The following is a 19957-nucleotide window of genomic DNA, read 5'->3' on the forward strand; positions in this document are numbered from 1 at the left end:
GATAAGGGACCACAATGGAAGAGTTAGGGGAAAGCCTGAAGGAGGGGAAGTGCTTGGTCCTGTAGAGGCTTGACGCCGCAGAGAATGGGGATACTAGAGGGGTGAGGTGGAAGTGGGTGGGTGAGAGAGCACCCTCTTAGAGGCAAAGAGAAGGAAGGGATGGGGTTGGGAGCTCGTGGAGAGGGGACTGGGAAGGGGGATAACATTTGAAATGTAAATAATTAGTAAAAAAAATCCAATCCACTTCAAGATGTCTTTGTGTATACTACACACAACACAAACACATACACGTGCGCGCGCGCGCGCACACACACACACATACATGTGCGTGCACACACACACACACACACTTTTATATTCACTGCTCTGGCTTCCAGAAGTATGCTGTATATTAGCTCTCAGACCTAAATCAAACTCTGCTCTCGGGTAGTGCAAATGACAAGCCCTAGGCACAAACTGCCTCATTTCCAGATACAGGTGACTGCTAATATGGAATTATCTTACTAGAAATTATCACATGCTTCAGCAAAACTACCAGATTATCCAACTAGTTCCCTTTTCTTCCTTCAAACTACAATCATGTTCAAAGGCTTTCAAACAAAGAGTTCTTAGTCCACTTTCCCATCTATTAATGTCTCATCCATGTGTGGTCAATGTACTTTTATAACCTTCACCAATTTCCCAATGTAAACCATTTTTCTTAACACTCTATAAATCTTCTTTCTAATTCAAGTATAATGAGGAATTTTTCCTAAGGTCACTAGTAGCATTAGAAACGATTCAAATGGAGCCTTTTGAGCATTTTAAAAAACATTTTTCTCTAAAATTACTTTTTATTGAATCTTCTTCATAAATATATGTGTGTGTGTGTGTGTGTGTGTGTGTGTGTGTGTGCGTGCGCGCACTACAAAAAAATTTAAAAAATTAAAAAAGCATTAAACATTTATTATAAAGCTAGCATTTGAGAACCTTACATTTTAAAGGTATTATCTCCCACATATCCATTTATGCACATGTATGAATGTATACAGCATGTTTTTTTTATAGAAATCAGCTTTTCTACAATTGTTATTTTGTCACTTACATTTCCAGTCCCTCGTGTTCACTAACACATAGGATTGGTGTGTGGGCAGGTGACGTAGCTCTGTGATACAGCACTTGTTTGCAACTGCAAGGAGGACCAGGATGACATGCACACATGTGCGTGTACACACATACACATGAATAAATGAATGATACATGTGAGACTAGAGGGAATATAAATTAGGAAACTGCTTTGGAGACTCAGAGGTCAAAGGAAGAAATGCCTAAGGTAAGACGGAAACTAAAGTGCTCAACACTAGTTAAGGAGGGAAGAGAACTAGTGACATTTGCATTGGTATTGCAGAGATATGAATATGGTGGATAGTACAAAGGCGAAGATAAGTTCTTGGTTTTTGACTACAGTCATTGATCATAATCAACATCTGACCTAAAAATAAGATACTGTAAAAAGAATGGTAAAGACAAGTTCAGAAAATGTTTGAGGTAGTTTGAGTAGTTACTCAAATGTCAGTTTAATAAACTCTAAATTTTCTAGTTTAAGAGAAAAATGCTATGTGACTGAGGGATATTTGTGGCTGCTGCTTTTGAAGGCAGGGTCTTACTGTACTGCCAAGGCTGACTGAGAATTCCTAGGTTCAAATGATCCTTCTGCCCTGTGGTGGTTTAAAGACGCTTGGTCTAGGGAGTGGCACTCTGAAGAGGTGTGGCCTTGCGGGAGGAAGTGTGTGACTGTGGGGTGGGCTTGGAGACCCTCCTTCTAGCTTTCTGGCAGTCAGTCTTCTCAGAGGCCTTCAAATCACGAGGCAGACCTCTCCGCTCCTCCACCCAGGTCTGCCTAGACGCTGCCATGCTTCCCACCGTAATGATAACTGACTGAGTCTTTGACCCTGTAAGGAGTCCCAGCTGAATGTTGTTGCCTTGTGGCTCTCCACAGCAATGAAACTCTAAGACTTGTCTCAGTTTCTATAGTAGTAAGGTATAAGGTTGGTGTTCCCTCTGACCTACCACATATCATTATTTATGTGGGCTAATTGTGAAAAGATAGTTATCCACAGAGTTACAGGAAAGTAAGACAGTTATAAATACAGCCCAATAAAAAATTATGACACTAAGATTTTCCTGTAATTTGCTGTGTAAAGTAGATTTCAAGTGTTAGATGTTGTAGACGATAATGTGGCCCAGATATGTTAAAAAGTTAGATACTCCCTTCATAGTATTTTCTAGCCCACACGACTAACACTTAAGTCAGAATCACATGTACAATGAACACAATGAAGCTGAAGTATTTCTTGCAGCGCTCATCACATCCCGTCATACAGCATCCCTGAATCCCTGGCTGTGAATGCACAGGTGTACTCTGCACTGTCATGCTGTTCCTTCTCCCAACACCAATGTTTCCTGAAACTTGCAAACTCAGGGCTCTAAAATGCAGGGTTAATACTGGATACACTTATCTACTTTTATAGAAACTACTGTTTAATTATAGAACACAAAGACAAGAGAAGTCCTGCCTCAACAATATACATAGCAGGTGAAAACCGATAACTCTAAGTTGTCCTCTGATCTCTGTGTACATGCCTACATTCTCACTCGTACACAAATAAATAAACTTAAAAACCACTGTAAATATATTTACATTTTCAAATGATTTAAACATATCATGGTTATCAATATGAATGGAAAATATTTACTAGGTACAATTTTAAATCCCTGATGTTAATATTAGTTCTTGAAGAATCGAGTATTTATTACAGTATCAATTTCTGTACTGTAGTATGCATAAATGCAACTCAGCAGTTATAATGTTTAATTGGGAAGTGAAAATTGTCACACCGTTAAACATATGAATGAATGGCACTATAAAGGTGCATAAGTGACTACTGTAAAAGGTGTCTCCTGAGAGCCCTCCGTCCCTAACTCCATCTCTGTACTGTCACACCCAGGTCCTTCTCTATTGTCATCTCTCAGAAGTTCACAACATAACGTGACTCTATTTCGAATCCACTGACAGGACTGGAGATAGAGCACGACGGCAGAGTGCTCGTCCTGTATGCTCGAAATCCTAGATTTAATCTCAAACCCTGCCCTCAAACAAAGTAAACCAACCAACCAAAATCCACCCCAGCCCTCAGAAAACAAAACACTGACAAACAAAACTGAAGATCTTGACAAAGTTCAAAGTTTTATATTTTATGAAATAATGGCAATAATATTGGAAAACCATCTGATTCTCATGCAAAACCATCTATGAATAAAACAAATAATGTATTATAATGCTGTTTGCTCAGAATTGCACAGATACCAAAATAATAAAGAGACTTGAGTCTAAAAGCCCACTCATACCCAGAGAAAACCTAACCATACTGCTAAAAACTAAGAGCTAAAAGTAAAATACTCAAAGCACCCAGAGAAATATTACTACAGAAAATTTCAAAAGGTAGAGAAATCTCACTAAAAACTACATAGAATAAAATGTAGTTGAATCACAATTTTTCAAATAAGTAAACTGTCAGCCCAATACAGATACTGGATTTATAAATGAAACCACTAAATAAAGACGGATTGAGGGGATCTTAGTACAAAGTAAGACGGGGAGAATTTGCAGTTAGAGAGCTGATCTGAAAGGACTGCTGGTTACACAGTGGTCCACACTTGTGATTCAAGCTATCTGGGAAGCCAGGAGAGAAGGATCCTGCTCAGGACCAGGTTCCCTGACTACAGGACAAGGGACTGTTTAATTAAAATATTACCAAGGAAGAAAACACTGCTGAAGGAATTGCTTTTCTCTGGCTCCCTGTTTGTGTCTGACAGACTTTTAATCTGCTCAATTTGCTAAATGGTGCTTTTTATTTACAAGTTCTTCATAATATTTTTAAAAAGGAATTTCTTCAGGGTTGAGACTATAAATATAAGCAAATAAATGAACAGGAATTCTTTAGACAGAAAAGATGTAAGAAGAAAACGATATAAGCTTGGAAAAGTAGATGGAAGGGAACAAGAATTATGGAAAATGTTCCTTTTCTCTTAGTTCTTAAATATATTAGACAATAGCAACAAGGGCTGAAGTATGGCTCAGTGAAAGAGTGTTTGTCCAGCCTGTGAAATTCCTGGGTTCACCCTAGTGAACTAGACTGTTGGGGAGAGGGCAGCAATGGGGGAGGGTTGGGAGGGGAACACCCAGGAAGGGGAGGGGAGGATGTTGCCGGAAACCGGAAAGGGAATAACACTTAAATGTATATAAGAAATACTCAAGTTAATAATAAAAAAAAAAAAAAAAAAAAATTCCTGGGTTCAATACCTAGCAAACACACACACACACACACACACACACACACACACAGAGAGAGAGAGAGAGAGAGAGAGAGAGAGAGAGAGAGAGAGAGAGAGAGAGAGAGAGAGGGGAGGGAAAGAAAGAAATGTATATAAGAAATAATAATAATAAAAAAAAAAAAAAAAAATTCTGGGTTCAATACCTAGAGTATTTTTCACACACACACACACACACACACACACACACACACACACAGAGAGAGAGAGAGAGAGAGAGAGAGAGAGAGAGAGGAGAGGGAGGAGGAGAGAGAGGGAGAGGAGAGGAGAGAGGAGAGGAGAGGAGAGAGAGGAGAGGAGAGGAGACAGCTAATGTTCCTGGTTGCAAGGACAGAGTCAAGAAAGCACTATAGTGGTAACATTTTTCCATTCCCATTTGTTCTAATTTCATTTGTTGCTATAATAAAATACCCCAGTGAAAAGAGACTTAGTGAAAAAAGCTTATTCTAGCTTATAATCTCCAGGTTATATAGCTCATGACTGCACAGAAGTCACAGTGGCAAGAGCTTGAAGCAGCAAGGTGCATCATAGCCACAGTCAAGAGCAGAAAAGACAGAAATACAGGCCAAGCCAATGTGGACAATCTCTCATTGAGACTTCATAGGTGACTAAACTGTGTCAAGCTGACAAACAAAGTTAGCCATTACACCACTGAATTAACCCAATTTATAAGCACATTGTGGAAAATTATATATACATTGTGAGCCCTTGAGGTAATCACTTCTGCAAATGAAGACAAATACAATCACAACGACAGGATTGACTGAAATGGAATATTCAAAAGTACTCAGACAAGATAAAGGCAGAAAGAGTAAAACCAGAGGAACAAAATTAGATAAAGCAAATATAAAAGAATAAAACATAGCTAATCCAAACATATCAAAATTATACTGTCATTAAATACTGTTAAAAGTGGTCATTTGGTAAGATTTTTAAAACAGAAAAACAAATGAATTAAGTATATATTCACTACAAAATGTCTCACTCTCATTCAGGTACCTTAAAAATAAAAGGACAGAACTAGAACTACTACAGAAACGCTTATTAAAAAAGAATGAAACCGCATTGGTCGCAGACTCTCTTCATAGGCTGCAGTTGTTTGGCAATGTAAGGCATGTTGGAAAGGTTCAAGTACTAAGGTACTTCAGGTGATCTCTGGGAGTATGTATGCCTCTACAAAGTAAGAAGCGTCTCCAGTTGATAGGGAGTATAGTGGCTTAAATGAAAATGGCCCCCATAGGCTCATAGCGAGTGGGCACTATTGGGAAGTGTGGCTGTTGGAGTAGAGGCTCTCTTTCTTCCTGTTGCCTGCTGACTCAGATGTAGAGCTCCCATATACCCCTCCAGCACCAAGTCTGCCTATGTGCTGTCATGCTTCTCACCGTGCCAATAATGGACTGAACCTCTGAACTGTAAGCCAGCCCCAATTAAATGTTTTCCATTGTAAGAGTTACCACAGTCATGTTGAAATTCTGACAGCAATAAAACCCCAACTAAGAGCTGTAGCAAGCAGCTGGGGCCTTCATTCACTGAGCATAAAGAAATTAATTTTCTCACCAGTATGCATGAGCCTAGAAGTAAAACCCTAGGTGTGCGCCATTCACCACACTCCTGTGAGTACAGCAAACTCTTGGTTACACAGACAACCCTAATTAAGCCCCCACACGAACCTGTCTTTTAAGAAAAGGAAATTAACAACAACAACATAACCTGGGACAAGATGGGAGTTTTTCTGTAACTTGTATATGTGCATTTATATATGTGTTAAATTCATAAGACTGGAGAAAAAAACAAAGTCATTCTTACTTTCTGGTAATTTACAAAGCAAATATCATAAACAAAGGTGCTGGAGTTGGGGAGATGGCTCAGCAGTTAAGGGTGCTTGGTGCTCTTGCTGGAGACAGGACTGTGGCTCCAGAGTCAGGTGCCTTACACTCAGCTGTAGCTCTAGCCCTAGTGGATCCCAGGCCCTCTGGACTCCATGGGCACTCACAGGCATAGACGAGTGAAAACAAACTAAAATATATGACATTTATAAGAAACACAGAGGAATGGAATGCAAATGAAGTATGGAGAAATGAATGTGCAGAATGGAGCAAGGCCAGTGTCAGAAGCTAGAGAGTAGTCTGACTACACATAGATGTACATACAAGTTGTGTGTAGAATTCCGAGGGAGATCATTCTACAATACTTACAGTAAGAAACAACCAAGGATTTAGTCATAAAGAACATTAACATGTAAAAATTGAAGAAAAATTAAGTTATGCGAAAGAGCATGCTAAGAGACTGTAGGCAGAAAAGTATAATGTAAACTGCAGAAGATAAGGAAGAAATTTTACGGCTCATGGTCATAGGTCACAGAAAGGTCAAGGAAGATGAGCATCACAAAGCTGTGTGTGGGTTGGCAATGTAGGTCAATGGTGCACCCTTTATTTAGCTCATGAGAAGTCCTCAGCCCACACCAAAACGGAATCAAACAGAAACAAAACACAGCATATGTTTGAGAGGCTGGGCACTTGTGACATCTTTCAATGTGATGACAACTGCTTACAGGGTTAAATAATAATAGATAAGGAGCTGGAAACAAATGAACTTCACTCACTTTTGAAGAGTCTGGCTATGAGGTGTACAGCTAATGATGAGAGAAACAGAAGTATAATTAGAGGTTGTAGGAAAGTAAGATTAAAGAAGGACTGTTAGGAAGGGGTAGGGCATAGTAATTATGATAAGCACCCCAAAGAATGACAGAATGCCATCAAAGATAACAAGCTGCTCAAAGTGCAGATCATAAATGGGTCAAACATGACCTTGACAGCTTTGATTTCTCCAGTGCTGCTTTACGGTATAACCACAGATAGCGGCTCAGGTACACAAAATGAGACATGTTGACTAGAAAACGACTCCACAGGAGGACGGGGAAGTCAATTATATGGGCATGTGTATAAGTGAGTAAGCTGAACGACCATATTATATTACTACAAACAACTCAAGTGGCCCTCCACAGAAGAATGGATACTCAAATTGTGGGCTATCCACACAGAGAATGTAACTCAGAAACACAAGGTTAGGTGTGGGGGACACACCCTGAACGCCAGCACTTGGGAGGCGACGGCAGGCAGATCTGTCTGAGGTAGAGGCCAGTTTGATGTAAATAGTGAGCCGTATAAAACTACATACTATATGATTCACGGTTTTCAATAAAGGTCTACAGAACGGCCCCGAACTATAAGGAACGGGAGCAGATCACTGGGAGGAGAGTGATCAACTTTGGAGGGGCATAGAAAACTGGGGAAATGGTGGGTGACAGGACAAAGCAGTGTGCTCATGATTATATGCATATGTCAATTACTCAGTAGGGCATACTCAGTGCTGGTGAATTTTATTATGGTTAAATTATAGTGTAAGTCAACCTAAAAAGAAACTCTTGTGTGGAAACCTGGGCAGTTCTTATATGAAATCCTCACTAAAGTCAGAACTTATAAGCAGCTCCTCTGCAGGTAAAGTTCTCTGTGTGACAATACATGAGGCCACATATATTATGTATCTGTGCAGACCTACCAAGTGGATATACAGCCACGGAAGTAAACCTTAATATTAACCATGGGCTTTGGCTGGTTACAATGTGTCAGTGTGGGCTTCTCAGCTCTAACAAATGTACAGTCTGGTACAGTATGTTGGCAATGCGGAAGGCAGTGCACATATATGGCGGCAGAATATGACTGGAAATCCCTATGAAGGTCTATTCTCCTGGGAGCCTAAAGCTCAAGTATAAATAGTCTCAGGCTGGGGAGAGCTCTAAAGATGCTCGCTTGACAACCTGAGTTCAATTCCTGAACTAGGTAAAGTGGAAATGAGAAAACTGAGTACACTAAGTTGTCCTCTGACCACCCCCCCCCAAAATAAAATTTTAAAAATTAAAAAATAAAGTATATACAATTGCACCTTTACCACATCTCATCTATTATCCCCTAAAATTAGCATAAGAATTCTAAAAAAACATCCAAGAAAGGAAGGGCAGCACTCAACCTACTTCCCTGCCTCTTCCTTCTAAAGCAGCCATGTTCTACTTCTTTGGTTTGGGTGTCAGACTCCAGGTTCCTCAGCCTTTGAACCTGAATCAGTTCATTTTTCCACGGAGCTCTTGGTTTCTGCAGAGACTGGGATACACTAGCAATATTTTATGTCTAGATGCTTCTGGCTTCCTCAAATGTGTTATTGCTTCCCTGCCTTACAAACTCCCATACAGAGCGTTTTAGCTGTGTAACTATATTAAATCCTCTCTTTTATAAATATACACTCTACAATGTTTTTATATACTCTGCTGGAGAATTCTAATACACTAGTGTACATATTCTTGTCTAACACTTGATTACAAATTATTATAAAGATAAATTACATTTGCCTATCTTTGTATTCCTACTCTTCACAAATTGGGTAAAAATAGCCTTATTGAGTTGGTCAATCTATAAGTAATACATGATGCATCTACCCAATAATGAAAACTACAAATGGTCAGTCACATATTTCTAAGGTAGTTTTATATATACATATACACCTAGGTACTAAGGAAACTGCATTAATAGATTTATCTTGGAAATGCATAATGTTCCTTAAAAAAAAAAAGTCACTGCTCAGCTCACTGTCTGTTTCCTGCTCACTGACAACTCACTGACAAAAATGTAAGCATCTGTCACATGCTTTTCTCACGAGGACAAAGTGTGTCATCTGAAACAGTAAGTCAATGTGTATTCCTCCTCCTTGAAGGGTATTCTTATCAGGTATTTTGTTCACAATAGAGAGAGAAATATGTAACAAACTAGTGTCAGAAATGGGATGGTTGCACTGATAAACTTGGCCATGTTGTTTGTGGGCTTCCAGAATTGGTTATCGGGAGGAACTTGAACGAGTGTGTAGCTGTGGGCTCAAGAAGCCCCAGGAAGCTGTGAACAATGACGGTTGAAAACTTCAGGCAGGAGTATGGGAGAAGGCTGGGAGAAACTCAGAGAGTAGAGGCCAGGCTCAGGAAGTTTCAGAATGTGAATAAGGACTTCATTAGTGAGTGGGCCTAGAGGGCAATCATACTGTTTGGCAAAAAGTCTGGCTGTGAGCTGCCTCTGTCCTTAAAATTTGGTTAAACTGTACTAGAAAGGAATGGACTACTACTTTGTTGGCAAAGGAGACTGCAGCAGGAAAATGAGAAGGGAATAAAGAAATTCGAAGGGAAAACAAATTAGAAGTCACAAACATATAAACACGGAGTTTTGAAGTGAAGCCAAACCGACTAGATGAGCTGTGAGCTGGGGGCCCCAGTGAGCTGGGAAATCAAGGTAGAAACGTGGGGAGGACAGCAGAGCAAAGAGAGATTGGCAGAGGGGCCTTCCATACAAAGGCCACCTCTCCGCTGAGAGCAGTCTTCCTGAGAAGATAAGCAGTTAGAGAAACAGCATTCAGGGCGATCGTCAGTGAGAATATCCCAAGAACCGAAGTAAACACCTATACCAGTGAGAACCTGTATCAGGTCAGAGAAAAATAAACAAGACAAGACTACGTAAAAATAATCCAATTAAATCTTAGAACACTAAGGATAGAATAGCAGTCCTAAGAATTATCAGAAAAAAGAAACAGCTGCTGCTTAAAGGGGAGTACGATCCAGAAAAATCATCTCATTAGCAACAATGAAAGAAAGAGAGACAAGAATGCTCACAGAACAAGGGGCAAGAAACAAGACAACAGGTAAGTTAAACAAACCGTTCTAATGTTCAAATGTTGGAGAGAAGGGGAAAGGGGAAGGGAGGGAAAAGGGAAAGGGGAGGAAACCCCTAAAATTGGGTGAGTAGCGAGGTGGGAAGGTGGGGAGGAGAAAACCATCATCAAAGTCTGTTGTAAGGCTGGTGATAGTGGCATGCCTTAACCCAGCACTTGGCAGGCAGAGAGCTTTGCGAGTTTGAGGCCAGTCTCGTTTACATAGTAAGTTCTAAGACAACAAGGGCTATACAGAGAAACCCTGTCTTGAAAAGTAAAAAAAAATGTATGAAATTTTAATTACCAATCAGTTAATTAAAGACAAGAACAGCTTACAGGCTCAGAGAACATCCAGAAGAGGCAGTGGGAGAATGAAAGAGGTGGAGGATGGAGAAAGTGCCATGACATCTGTCCTCCAGAACAGTGGGTCCCAGATGTGGATCAGGACTCCTTTGTGGGTAGAATGACCCTTTCACTGGGGCCACTTAAGACCACTGGAAAACACAGATATTACACAATAATTCACAACAGCAAAATTACAGTTCTGGCAGAGGGGCCTTCTGCAGAAATACTTTTATGAGGAACTGTAATAAAGGGTTACTGCATTAGCGAAGTTGATAGCCTCTGCTGTAAAGGACATGCTATAGAATTCATGAACTCATAGCAGCTATGGTTACCTATATAATACCTTTGTAAAGTAGGCACAAATGATACCTCCAGGCCCTACCCCATGTTGAGAACTACTGGCCAGTGAAGGGACTCATTATTGGGGTTAGGTTTTCCATACTCCACTAGAGGGCTCCACACTCGGGAACATAGGAGCAGTGCTAGCTGGATTTAGTGAGCCCCCCCCCCCCCAAAAAAAAAGAAGACAAAGTTGGGAAGGTGTTTGCTAGGGAATGTATAGGGGAAATAGGGGATAAATCCACTCATATTTCATTCTACACATGTATGGAACACTGAGAAATAAAGAAAACTAAAAAAAACAATAGATCAATGTGATTAGAGGTACACTAAAATTATGTTAAAAGTTTAGGAAAGATACAAGAAATGTGGTTTTCACATCCGGGATAACAGGTAGATGGGGGAGATCCTTGGGAGAGGGAAGCAAGGGAGGTGAGAGCAGTGACTGCCTTACTTCATGTCTGGCCAGAGCTTCTGGGCAGCAGTACAAGAGAGGAAACTGGAACAGAGTGACACGGTCCCTCTGAGTTGAGGAGACATCATTAGGGGATGGGCAAGCTGAAGGCTACAGGAACGTGTGGTCAGAGAGCAAAGAAGACAAAGCCGGAGCGAGAGGCAGTGCTGGAAATGTGAAGAGGTTCTTAGGAGCCTCTCACTGAGTGGCAAAGTACCAGGGCCTACCAGACTGTGACTGTCTCATGTTTTCAGCAGGCAGAGTAGAAAGACCTCAGAACCAGGAAGGCAAGGATAATCCAAAGGGGCCAAGTTAGCATGAGAGAGAACACTTCTTCACAGCCTCAGGGAACCTTGAAAGTCAGCCTTCAAGGAGTCAAATTATTTCTAAATAATTAACTAAAGTCCCCAAATAGTTTAAAGACTAAAAAACACCTGAAGATAAAGTGTATAGTGCTTGGCATACTAATTCAAATTACTAAGCATAGTAAAAATAGGACAAGATTATTTTTTAAATAAGAAAATCTTACTTAAAATCTTATCAATCAACAAGGACCCATAAATAGCAGAGAAGACAGAAATTTGTGAGAAAATTAAAATAGCTATTATAATGACGTTCTATACTTTTCAAGGTAGAAACAAGTATAGGGTTATAAAGACAGAAACTATAACTATAAAAACACCCAAGCCAATACTGAAATATTTAACAAAATACAGTATGTGGGCTACAGTAGAGCTCAGTAGTCTCGCAATGGCCAATATGTGAGAAGCCCTGCTTTCATCTCTAACTGTGCAAAGGCAGAACAGAAAGTAAGGCACGAAGACTCTCAGGTCGGGATGAGATGAGCAGCATTAATACAGTAGAGGACTGAGGCACCTGACACAGCCGTAGAAACCATCTAAACTCAAACAGTAAAAAGAAGCGCCAATGGATGGTGCAGAGTTGCAAGTGCTCTGATACTAATGCCCTAAAAGCAGGAGATGAGAGGCATCTGTCATGAAGAAACAGCAGATGAAAAACTGGAACCTACAGGCCCAGGAAACTAATGAACAGGAAGAAAGCCCAGGAGTTCTCTAATAATCAAATTGCTTCCAGGCACAAAGAAGAAAACCTTTCCCGAGTCCGAAGGAAAGGCGTATAATAACCTAAGGTATCAGAAATGGGCATGTCAGAAGACGAACAGGCCTCAGCCTACAGAATACTCAGCAAAGTAAATCTGTCACAAACCAGTGAATTCGAGGCTGTGGAGGGGTCAGCAGTCCAAGCACTTACCATGTAAGTAAGAGAAACGGAGTTTGATCCCTCCCAGCCTCCCAGACACACATGTGCTCCCACACACATGTAAACACACATACTACACATACATATACATGAGAAGACAAAGAATCCCAACAAAATCCATGCTTTTCAGACCTGCAAATTCAGGTTAAAGTTACCACAATATATTGTTCAAGTGTCAGAAAAAAAATAAAGGCATTTTCCCCAACAAATTTTGAAGAAAATTTTAAAGAAAATACCAGAGGAAATTCTCAAACATGAAAAAAATAGATGATAGAAGAGCAGGATTAGGCAAAATCAGTGGTGGGAAAAGTCACTCCGTCTTGGTAGTAAACGATTCTTTATTTTAGGTTGTGAGTGTGAGCGTCAGTCTGTGGGCTGCAGAGGCCTGAGGAGGGTGTTGGAGCCTCTGGAGTTCAAGTGCTCAAAGTCACCTGATGTGGGCGCTAAGAACCTGAGTCAGGGCAACCTGTGCAAGAGCAGCGAGCACTCCGGCTGCCCAGCTACCTCTCCAGCACCCACTAACTATTTTAAATAACAATAATCTACAACCAGAGCTGAGAATGGCAGTGCACACCATTAGTCCCAGCGCTCAACCAGGCATGAGGATCTTGAGTTTGAGGCCAGCCTAGGCTACACGGCAGTTTAAAAGTCCTTTCAAAAAGCAATCAAAAATTTAGATGCCATTAATGGGAAGACTCAAAAAAGAGAGAAAGCAAGAAATTATCTTCTCCCATATAGAGAAAGGTCACAAATACAGAATCACTCCAGATTATTAAGAAAGTAAATTGGAGTATGTGTATTAAAGATAAAGAGTGACCAATCAAAACTGTCACTTTTTTCCATAATATAATCTCAAAGGGAAAAATAAATTGAATGACTGTTAATAAACTCACAGTTACCAATTATGGGCTTTTTATTCACATGTGATAAGTCTAACAAAAATACTTTGAAGAACTTTCTACATGAACAGAGGCTCCACAGGGAGTTGAGAGGACAGAAGCAACCCTCAGTTTGACAAAAGATCAAAATACATTTGGGCACTCTACAGCTAAGAACTAGTAAGGTGATTACCTCAGAACTTAATTTTTTTTTTTTTTTTTTTTTTGTTTTTTTTGGAGCTGGGGACCGAACCCAGGGCCTTGCGCTTCCTAGGTAAGCGCTCTACCACTGAGCTAAATCCCAGCCAGAACTTAATATTTTTAGATAAATGACTTCATTTTGTAATTTGCTTAACTGGTTTAAAGTAATTATTTTGTTTCTAAGGTGCTTTTCAACAAATACTATTTGTGTGTGTATTCACTCAAAATTTATTTCCCCTTTTCCCCTAAAAAAAAAAAATTCTTTGCTACTTAGAAATATTAAAACAAACAGTATATTAAGAAAAATCTCCAGTAGCAATGAATAGCCTAGTAAGAGCACCAGTGGAAGGGAAGCCCTTGTCCCTGCCAAGACTGAACCCCAGTGAATGTGATTGTTGGGGGAAGGGTGGTAATGGGGGGAAGATGGGGAGGGAAACACCTATAGACAAGGGTAGGAGGAAGGGTTAGGGGGGATGTTGGCCTGGAAACTGGAAAGGGGAATAACAATCGAACTGTAAAAAAGAAATACTCAAGTTAATAAAGATTAAAAAAAAAAAAAAAAAAAAGAAAATCTCCAGCAATTTAAGAACTTATATCTCCAATATGAATATTTAGATTGTTATTCCCATCTCTGTTTTTAATGAACAGAATGTAAAATGATGATGTAATTTTATTCGTTATAAAAATATCAATAAAAGATATCAGAAAACAGGTTAATAAACAAGATATAAGAAAATATAAGCTATATGTTACTTTGGAACATCTTCAATATCTTTTACTGTGCATAGACTGCTACATCATAATTTTTACTTGTACTCGAACCATTCCAGGCCTTAACTTTGAATACTAATATATGTCCAAAATCCCAAGAAAAAATATCATACCACATGTCCTTCTGCTCGGGCTTTATTCTGCATAGCTTCTTGTTTACGCTGTAGGAATTCTTCCACTTGTTTGGCTCTCTCTACACCTAGGTGTCCTTTTTGCCTATTTTGGACAAACCACAGAATCAGCGATTTTCAGCATTAAATTGCACATTAAAACTGTAATTTTTTATTTTCCTTGCAGAATACGAAAGCAGAAAGAAAATACACATTCTCTGAGAAGTGTGTGCGTGTGCATGTGCATATGTGCATACGTGCATGTGTGCATGCATGCGTGCATATGTATGGTTGCCTTAATTGAATTATTTACTATCTTTTTTAAATAAGCAAACTCTTGACACCACTTCAACTCTTGACAGGATTCATTTTATACTGATCTGATTCATCTACTCACAGACAGTAAGATGGACAACGTGGGAAAAAGTGACAGCAGTCCTTGCCTTTGGTCTTTTCTCATGCTACCTCAGCGTCTTTCGCTGACTACTGTCAGGAGTGTAACTATGCTGAGGTTAGACAGCAAATGAAAAGGTGACAGGCATTCACTGAACATCTGCCCCCGCTGTGTCAGTCAGTCAGCATGGTAAATACAGGAGGTAGACACAGACCTGCACACACGTAAACCGGCCCCAGTGATGAGGGAGGAGGTAACAGCACAAGGTCAAATGTGGTTAGACTTGGGGATGAGTAAGAAAGTTGAGTAAGTTACTGTAGTGTTCTGTCTATTTGGACTGTGGCTAATATGGTATATAAACTTTCCATAGCTTCTTTCTGGAAAATAACTAACTTATGTTCTGTAAAATCATGGAATAATGCCTTTTCTGTTTCTCAGTAAACATTTTAAAATTTCTAATTTTCATTCCACAAATAATCATTTCTTCAACTTTTTAATAGCAACAACCAAAACATAAAACATATTTTAAATAAGAAATTTAGCTGTGAAATCTTGAAATGTGGGGCAGAAGATATAGTTCAGAAGCTAAGAGTTCTTGCTATTTTTATAGAGGATCTGAGTTCTATTCCCAGTACCCATGTAAGCTGCTTGAAAACCACCACTGACTCCAACTCCACGGGATGTAACATACATGGCTTTCACAGGCACCTGCACTTATGTGTGTACACACACAAATGTACACACATATACTTAAAAATAAGTATTTGAAAGGAAAAATCTAAAATCTATTGTATTCTATCCCCATGAATGACAGTGATCTAAAGTCCTTTACCTTGCATGTTATTTAAGAGAAATTCTTTAGAATTTCCATGATAGGACATTTCTAGGATTAGGTAATATCTATAACTGGTTTAAGAGCCAATTACTATGCTGTTCAGCTATTCCGGATGGTTACTGTAGTCCCACATGACATTTCTGAAATCTAGCTATGCCAGCTTGGGTAGGCTGATAACAGCAAGAGATTTGTGCATGTCTCTGAAGTGCACAAATGCTGTCCCCTAGCAGACATATTATATACTATAAAACTGACATCAATTAAGGGCACGTGGTCTGAATTCAACATGCCTCTGCATATACCCAGGTAAGCTGGCATTCTGCCCTGGACCTCCCTGTGTATGTATCCTAGGCCCAAAGACAGTAGATAAAGTATCAATTATCATTCTCAGACACGACATTAAAAATGTGTGACTACTTGGTAAGATTGTTTCTGAGGGTCTTGGAAGTATACGCCACTATCTGTCATTAGATAAAGCCTCTGATCTCTCTGCTTTGCATCATGATGACACTGACATTAACCATCATAGAAGTAAAATGTATTTAATTTACCAGCATTCTGGTCTGTGTGCAGTGTTTGCCAGTATAACACACAAATTAACATACACTATTAGAATTATTGAGCAGTACCTCACTAAAAACATGGTCCCATGTATAGCAGCCTTGACTTGCAGATTTTCACACTGACTGTGCTCACACGACACTAGGCTTAATATATTTAAAAGTGCACCTCGGAAGATGCAAAGGTGACTATAGTGGCTGGCTTTCTGTAAAGTTGACACACAGCTGGAGTTATCAGAGAGGAGGAGACTCGTTGAGAAACTGCCTCCGTGAGAGCTGGCTGTCAAACAGTGGCTGCAGTTTGGGGAGGCTTATGGAAGAGTAGGAGGAAGGGTTGCAGCCCTGGAGGGGATAGGAACTCCACAGGAAGACCGACAGAGTAAGCTACCCTGAGGGCCTAGGCCTCCCTGCACACATGTAGCAGGTATGTATGTAGCACATGTGCAGGTCTCTGTGTGGGTCCTGAACAACTGGAGCAGAGGCTATTCCCAGAGCTGCTGCCTGTAAGTGGGATGTGCTCTTCTGGCTGGGCTGCCTCAGTGGGAGAGGAAGTGCCTCGCTTTGCAGAGACTTAAGTCTCACGTATCCTTCCACCCACTCAGAGGAGAAAGGAGGAGGGGATGGGAGAAGCATTGTGGGAAGGAGTGACCAAAATGGGAGCAATGAGCAGGATACAAAGAGAATAAGTAAAAAAATAAAATAAAACGTAAATACTGGGGGAAAAGAGAGATCTGCTGTAAGAACAGGAATTTAAGGCCCAAACCTAAACATAGTAAAAGCCATATACAGCAAACCAGTGGCTAACATTAAACTAAATGGAGAGAAACTTGAAGCAATCCCACTAAAATCAGGGACTAGACAAGGCTGCCCACTCTCTCCCTACTTATTCAATATAGTTCTTGAAGTTCTAGCCAGAGCAATCAGACAACAAAAGGAGGTCAAGGGGATACAGATCGGAAAAGAAGAAGTCAAAATATCACTATTTGCAGATGATATGATAGTATATTTAAGTGATCCCAAAAGTTCCACCAGAGAACTACTAAAGCTGATAAACAACTTCAGCAAAGTGGCTGGGTATAAAATTAACTCAAATAAATCAGTAGCCTTCCTCTACACAAAAGAGAAACAAGCTGAGAAAGAAATTAGGGAAAGGACACCCTTCATAATAGTCCCAAATAATATAAAGTACCTCGGTGTGACTTTAACCAAGAAAGTGAAAGATCTGTATGATAACAACTTGAAGAAAGAAACTGAAGAAGACCTCAGAAGATGGAAAGATCTCCCATGCTCATGGATTGGCAGGATTAATATAGTAAAAAATGGCCATTTTAACAAAAGCGATCTACAGATTCAATGCAATCCCCATCAAAATTCCAACCCAATTCTTCAGAGAGTTAGACAGAACAATTTGCAAATTCATCAGGAATAACAAAAAACCCAGGATAGCTAAAACTATCCTCAACAATAAAAGGACTTCCGGAGGAATCACTATCCCTGAACTCAAGCAGTATTACAGAGCAATAGTGATAAAAACTGCATGGTACTGGTACAGAGACAGACAGATAGACCAGTGGAATAGAACTGAAGACCCAGAAATGAACCCACACTCCTATGGTCACTTGATTTTTGACAAAGGAGCCAAAACCATCCAATGGAAAAAAAGATAGCATTTTCAGCAAATGGTGTTGGTTCAACTGGAGGTCAGCAAGTAGAAGAATGCAGATTGATCCATTCTTATCACCCTGTACAAAGCTTAAGTCCAAGTGGATCAAGGACCTCCACATCAAACCAGATACACTCAAACTAATAGAAGAAAAACTAGGGCAGCATCTCGAACACATGGGCACCGGAGAAAATTTCCTGAACAAAACACCAACGGCTTATGCTCTAAGATCAAGAATTGACAAATGGGATTTCATAAAACTGCAAAGCTTCTGTAAGGCAAAGGACACTGTTGTTAGGACAAAACGGCAACCAACAGATTGGGAAAAGATCTTTACCAATCCTACAACTGATAGAGGGCTTATATTCAAACTACATAAAGAACTCAAGAAGTTAGACTGCAGGGAGACAAATAACCCTATTAAAAATGGGGTTCAGAGCTAAACAAAGAATTCACAGCTGAAGAATGCCGAATGGCTGAGAAACACCTAAAGAAATGTTCAACATCTTTAGTCATAAGTGAAATACAAATCAAAACAACCCTGAGATTCCACCTCACACCAGTGAGAATGGCTAAGATCAAAAACTCAGGTGACAGCAGATGCTGGCGAGGATGTGGAGAAAGAGGAACACTCCTCCACTGTTGGTGGGATTGCAGACTGCTACAACCATTCTGGAAATCAGTCTGGAGGTTCCTCAGAAAATTGGACATTGAACTACCTGAGGACCCAGCTATACCTCTCTTGGGCATATGCCCAAAAGATGCTCCAACATATAACAAAGACACATGCTCCACTATGTTCATAGCAGCCTTATTTATAATAGCCAGAAGCTGGAAAGAACCCAGATGCCCTTCAACAGAGGAATGGATACAGAAAATGTGGTACATCTACACAATGGAATACTCTTCAACTATCAAAAACAATGACTTTATGAAATTCATAGGCAAATGGATGGAACTGGAAAATATCATCCTGAATGAGGTAACCCAATCACAGAAAAACACACATGGTATGTACTCATTGATAAGAGGATATTAGCCCAAATGCTTGAATTACCCTAGATGCACAGAACACATGAAACTCAAGAAGGATGACCAAAATGCGAATGCTTCACTCCTTCTTTAAAAGGGGAACAAGAATACCCTTGGGAGGGAATAGGGAGGCAAAGTTTAGAACAGAGGCAGAAGGAACACCCATTCAGAGCCTGCCCCACATGTGGCCCATACATATACAGCCACCGAACTAGATAAGATGGATGAAGCAAAGAAGTGCAGGCTGACAGGAACCGGATATAGATCTCTCCTGAGAGACACAGCCAGAATACGGCAAATACATAGGCGAATGCCAGCAGCAAATCACTGAACTGAGAACAGGACTCCCGTTGAAGGAATCAGAGAAAGGGCTGAAAGAGCTGAAGGGACTTGAGACCCCATATGAACAACAATGCCAACCAACCAGAGCTTCCAGCCACTACCCAAAGACTATACATGGACTGACCCTGGGTTCCAACCTCATAGGTAGCAATGAATAGCCTAGTAAGGGCACCAGTGGAAGGGGAAGCCTTTGGTCCTGCCAAGACTGAACCCCTAGTGAATGTGATTGTTTGGGGGAGGGCAGTAATGGGGGGAGCATGGGGAGGGGAACCCCATAGTAGAAGAGGAGGGGGAAGGGGTTAGGAGGATGTTGGCTTGGAAACCGGGAAAGGGAATAACAATTGAAATGTAAATAAGAAATACCAAGTTAATAAAGATGGAGAAAAAAACTGGAATAAATTTAAAAAAAAAAAAAAAAAGAGGGGTCTATAAATTGAATATTTATTTAGGAAAAAATTGGAAGTAAATTTGTAATGAACTTCATAATTTCATAAACCAAAACTAAAAACAATCATGATTTGATGGTTTTGTTTATTTGTCTATTTGTTTGAGACAGGATCTCTGTTGGCCTGGAACTTGCTATGTAGATCAGTCTGACCGCAAACTTAGCCTCCCCTGCCTATTCCTCCCGAAGGGCAG

At 40.2% G+C, this 19957-nt stretch overlaps 1 protein-coding gene across 1 annotated transcript in view; it reads right to left on the minus strand.

Annotated features, from left to right (window-relative positions):
- The window catches only part of Nek1 (NIMA related kinase 1), a 126296-nt gene that overhangs the window by 57326 nt on the left and 49013 nt on the right, over nucleotides 1-19957 (minus strand). Inside the window, exon 17 of the mRNA XM_032918458.1 lies at nucleotides 14496-14598. Coding sequence (XP_032774349.1) covers nucleotides 14496-14598 — 103 coding nt within the window. The remainder of the gene's footprint in view (nucleotides 1-14495; nucleotides 14599-19957) is intronic.

Source organism: Rattus rattus, chromosome 13 (assembly GCF_011064425.1).
Source record: "Rattus rattus isolate New Zealand chromosome 13, Rrattus_CSIRO_v1, whole genome shotgun sequence".
NCBI lineage: Eukaryota > Metazoa > Chordata > Mammalia > Rodentia > Muridae > Rattus > Rattus rattus.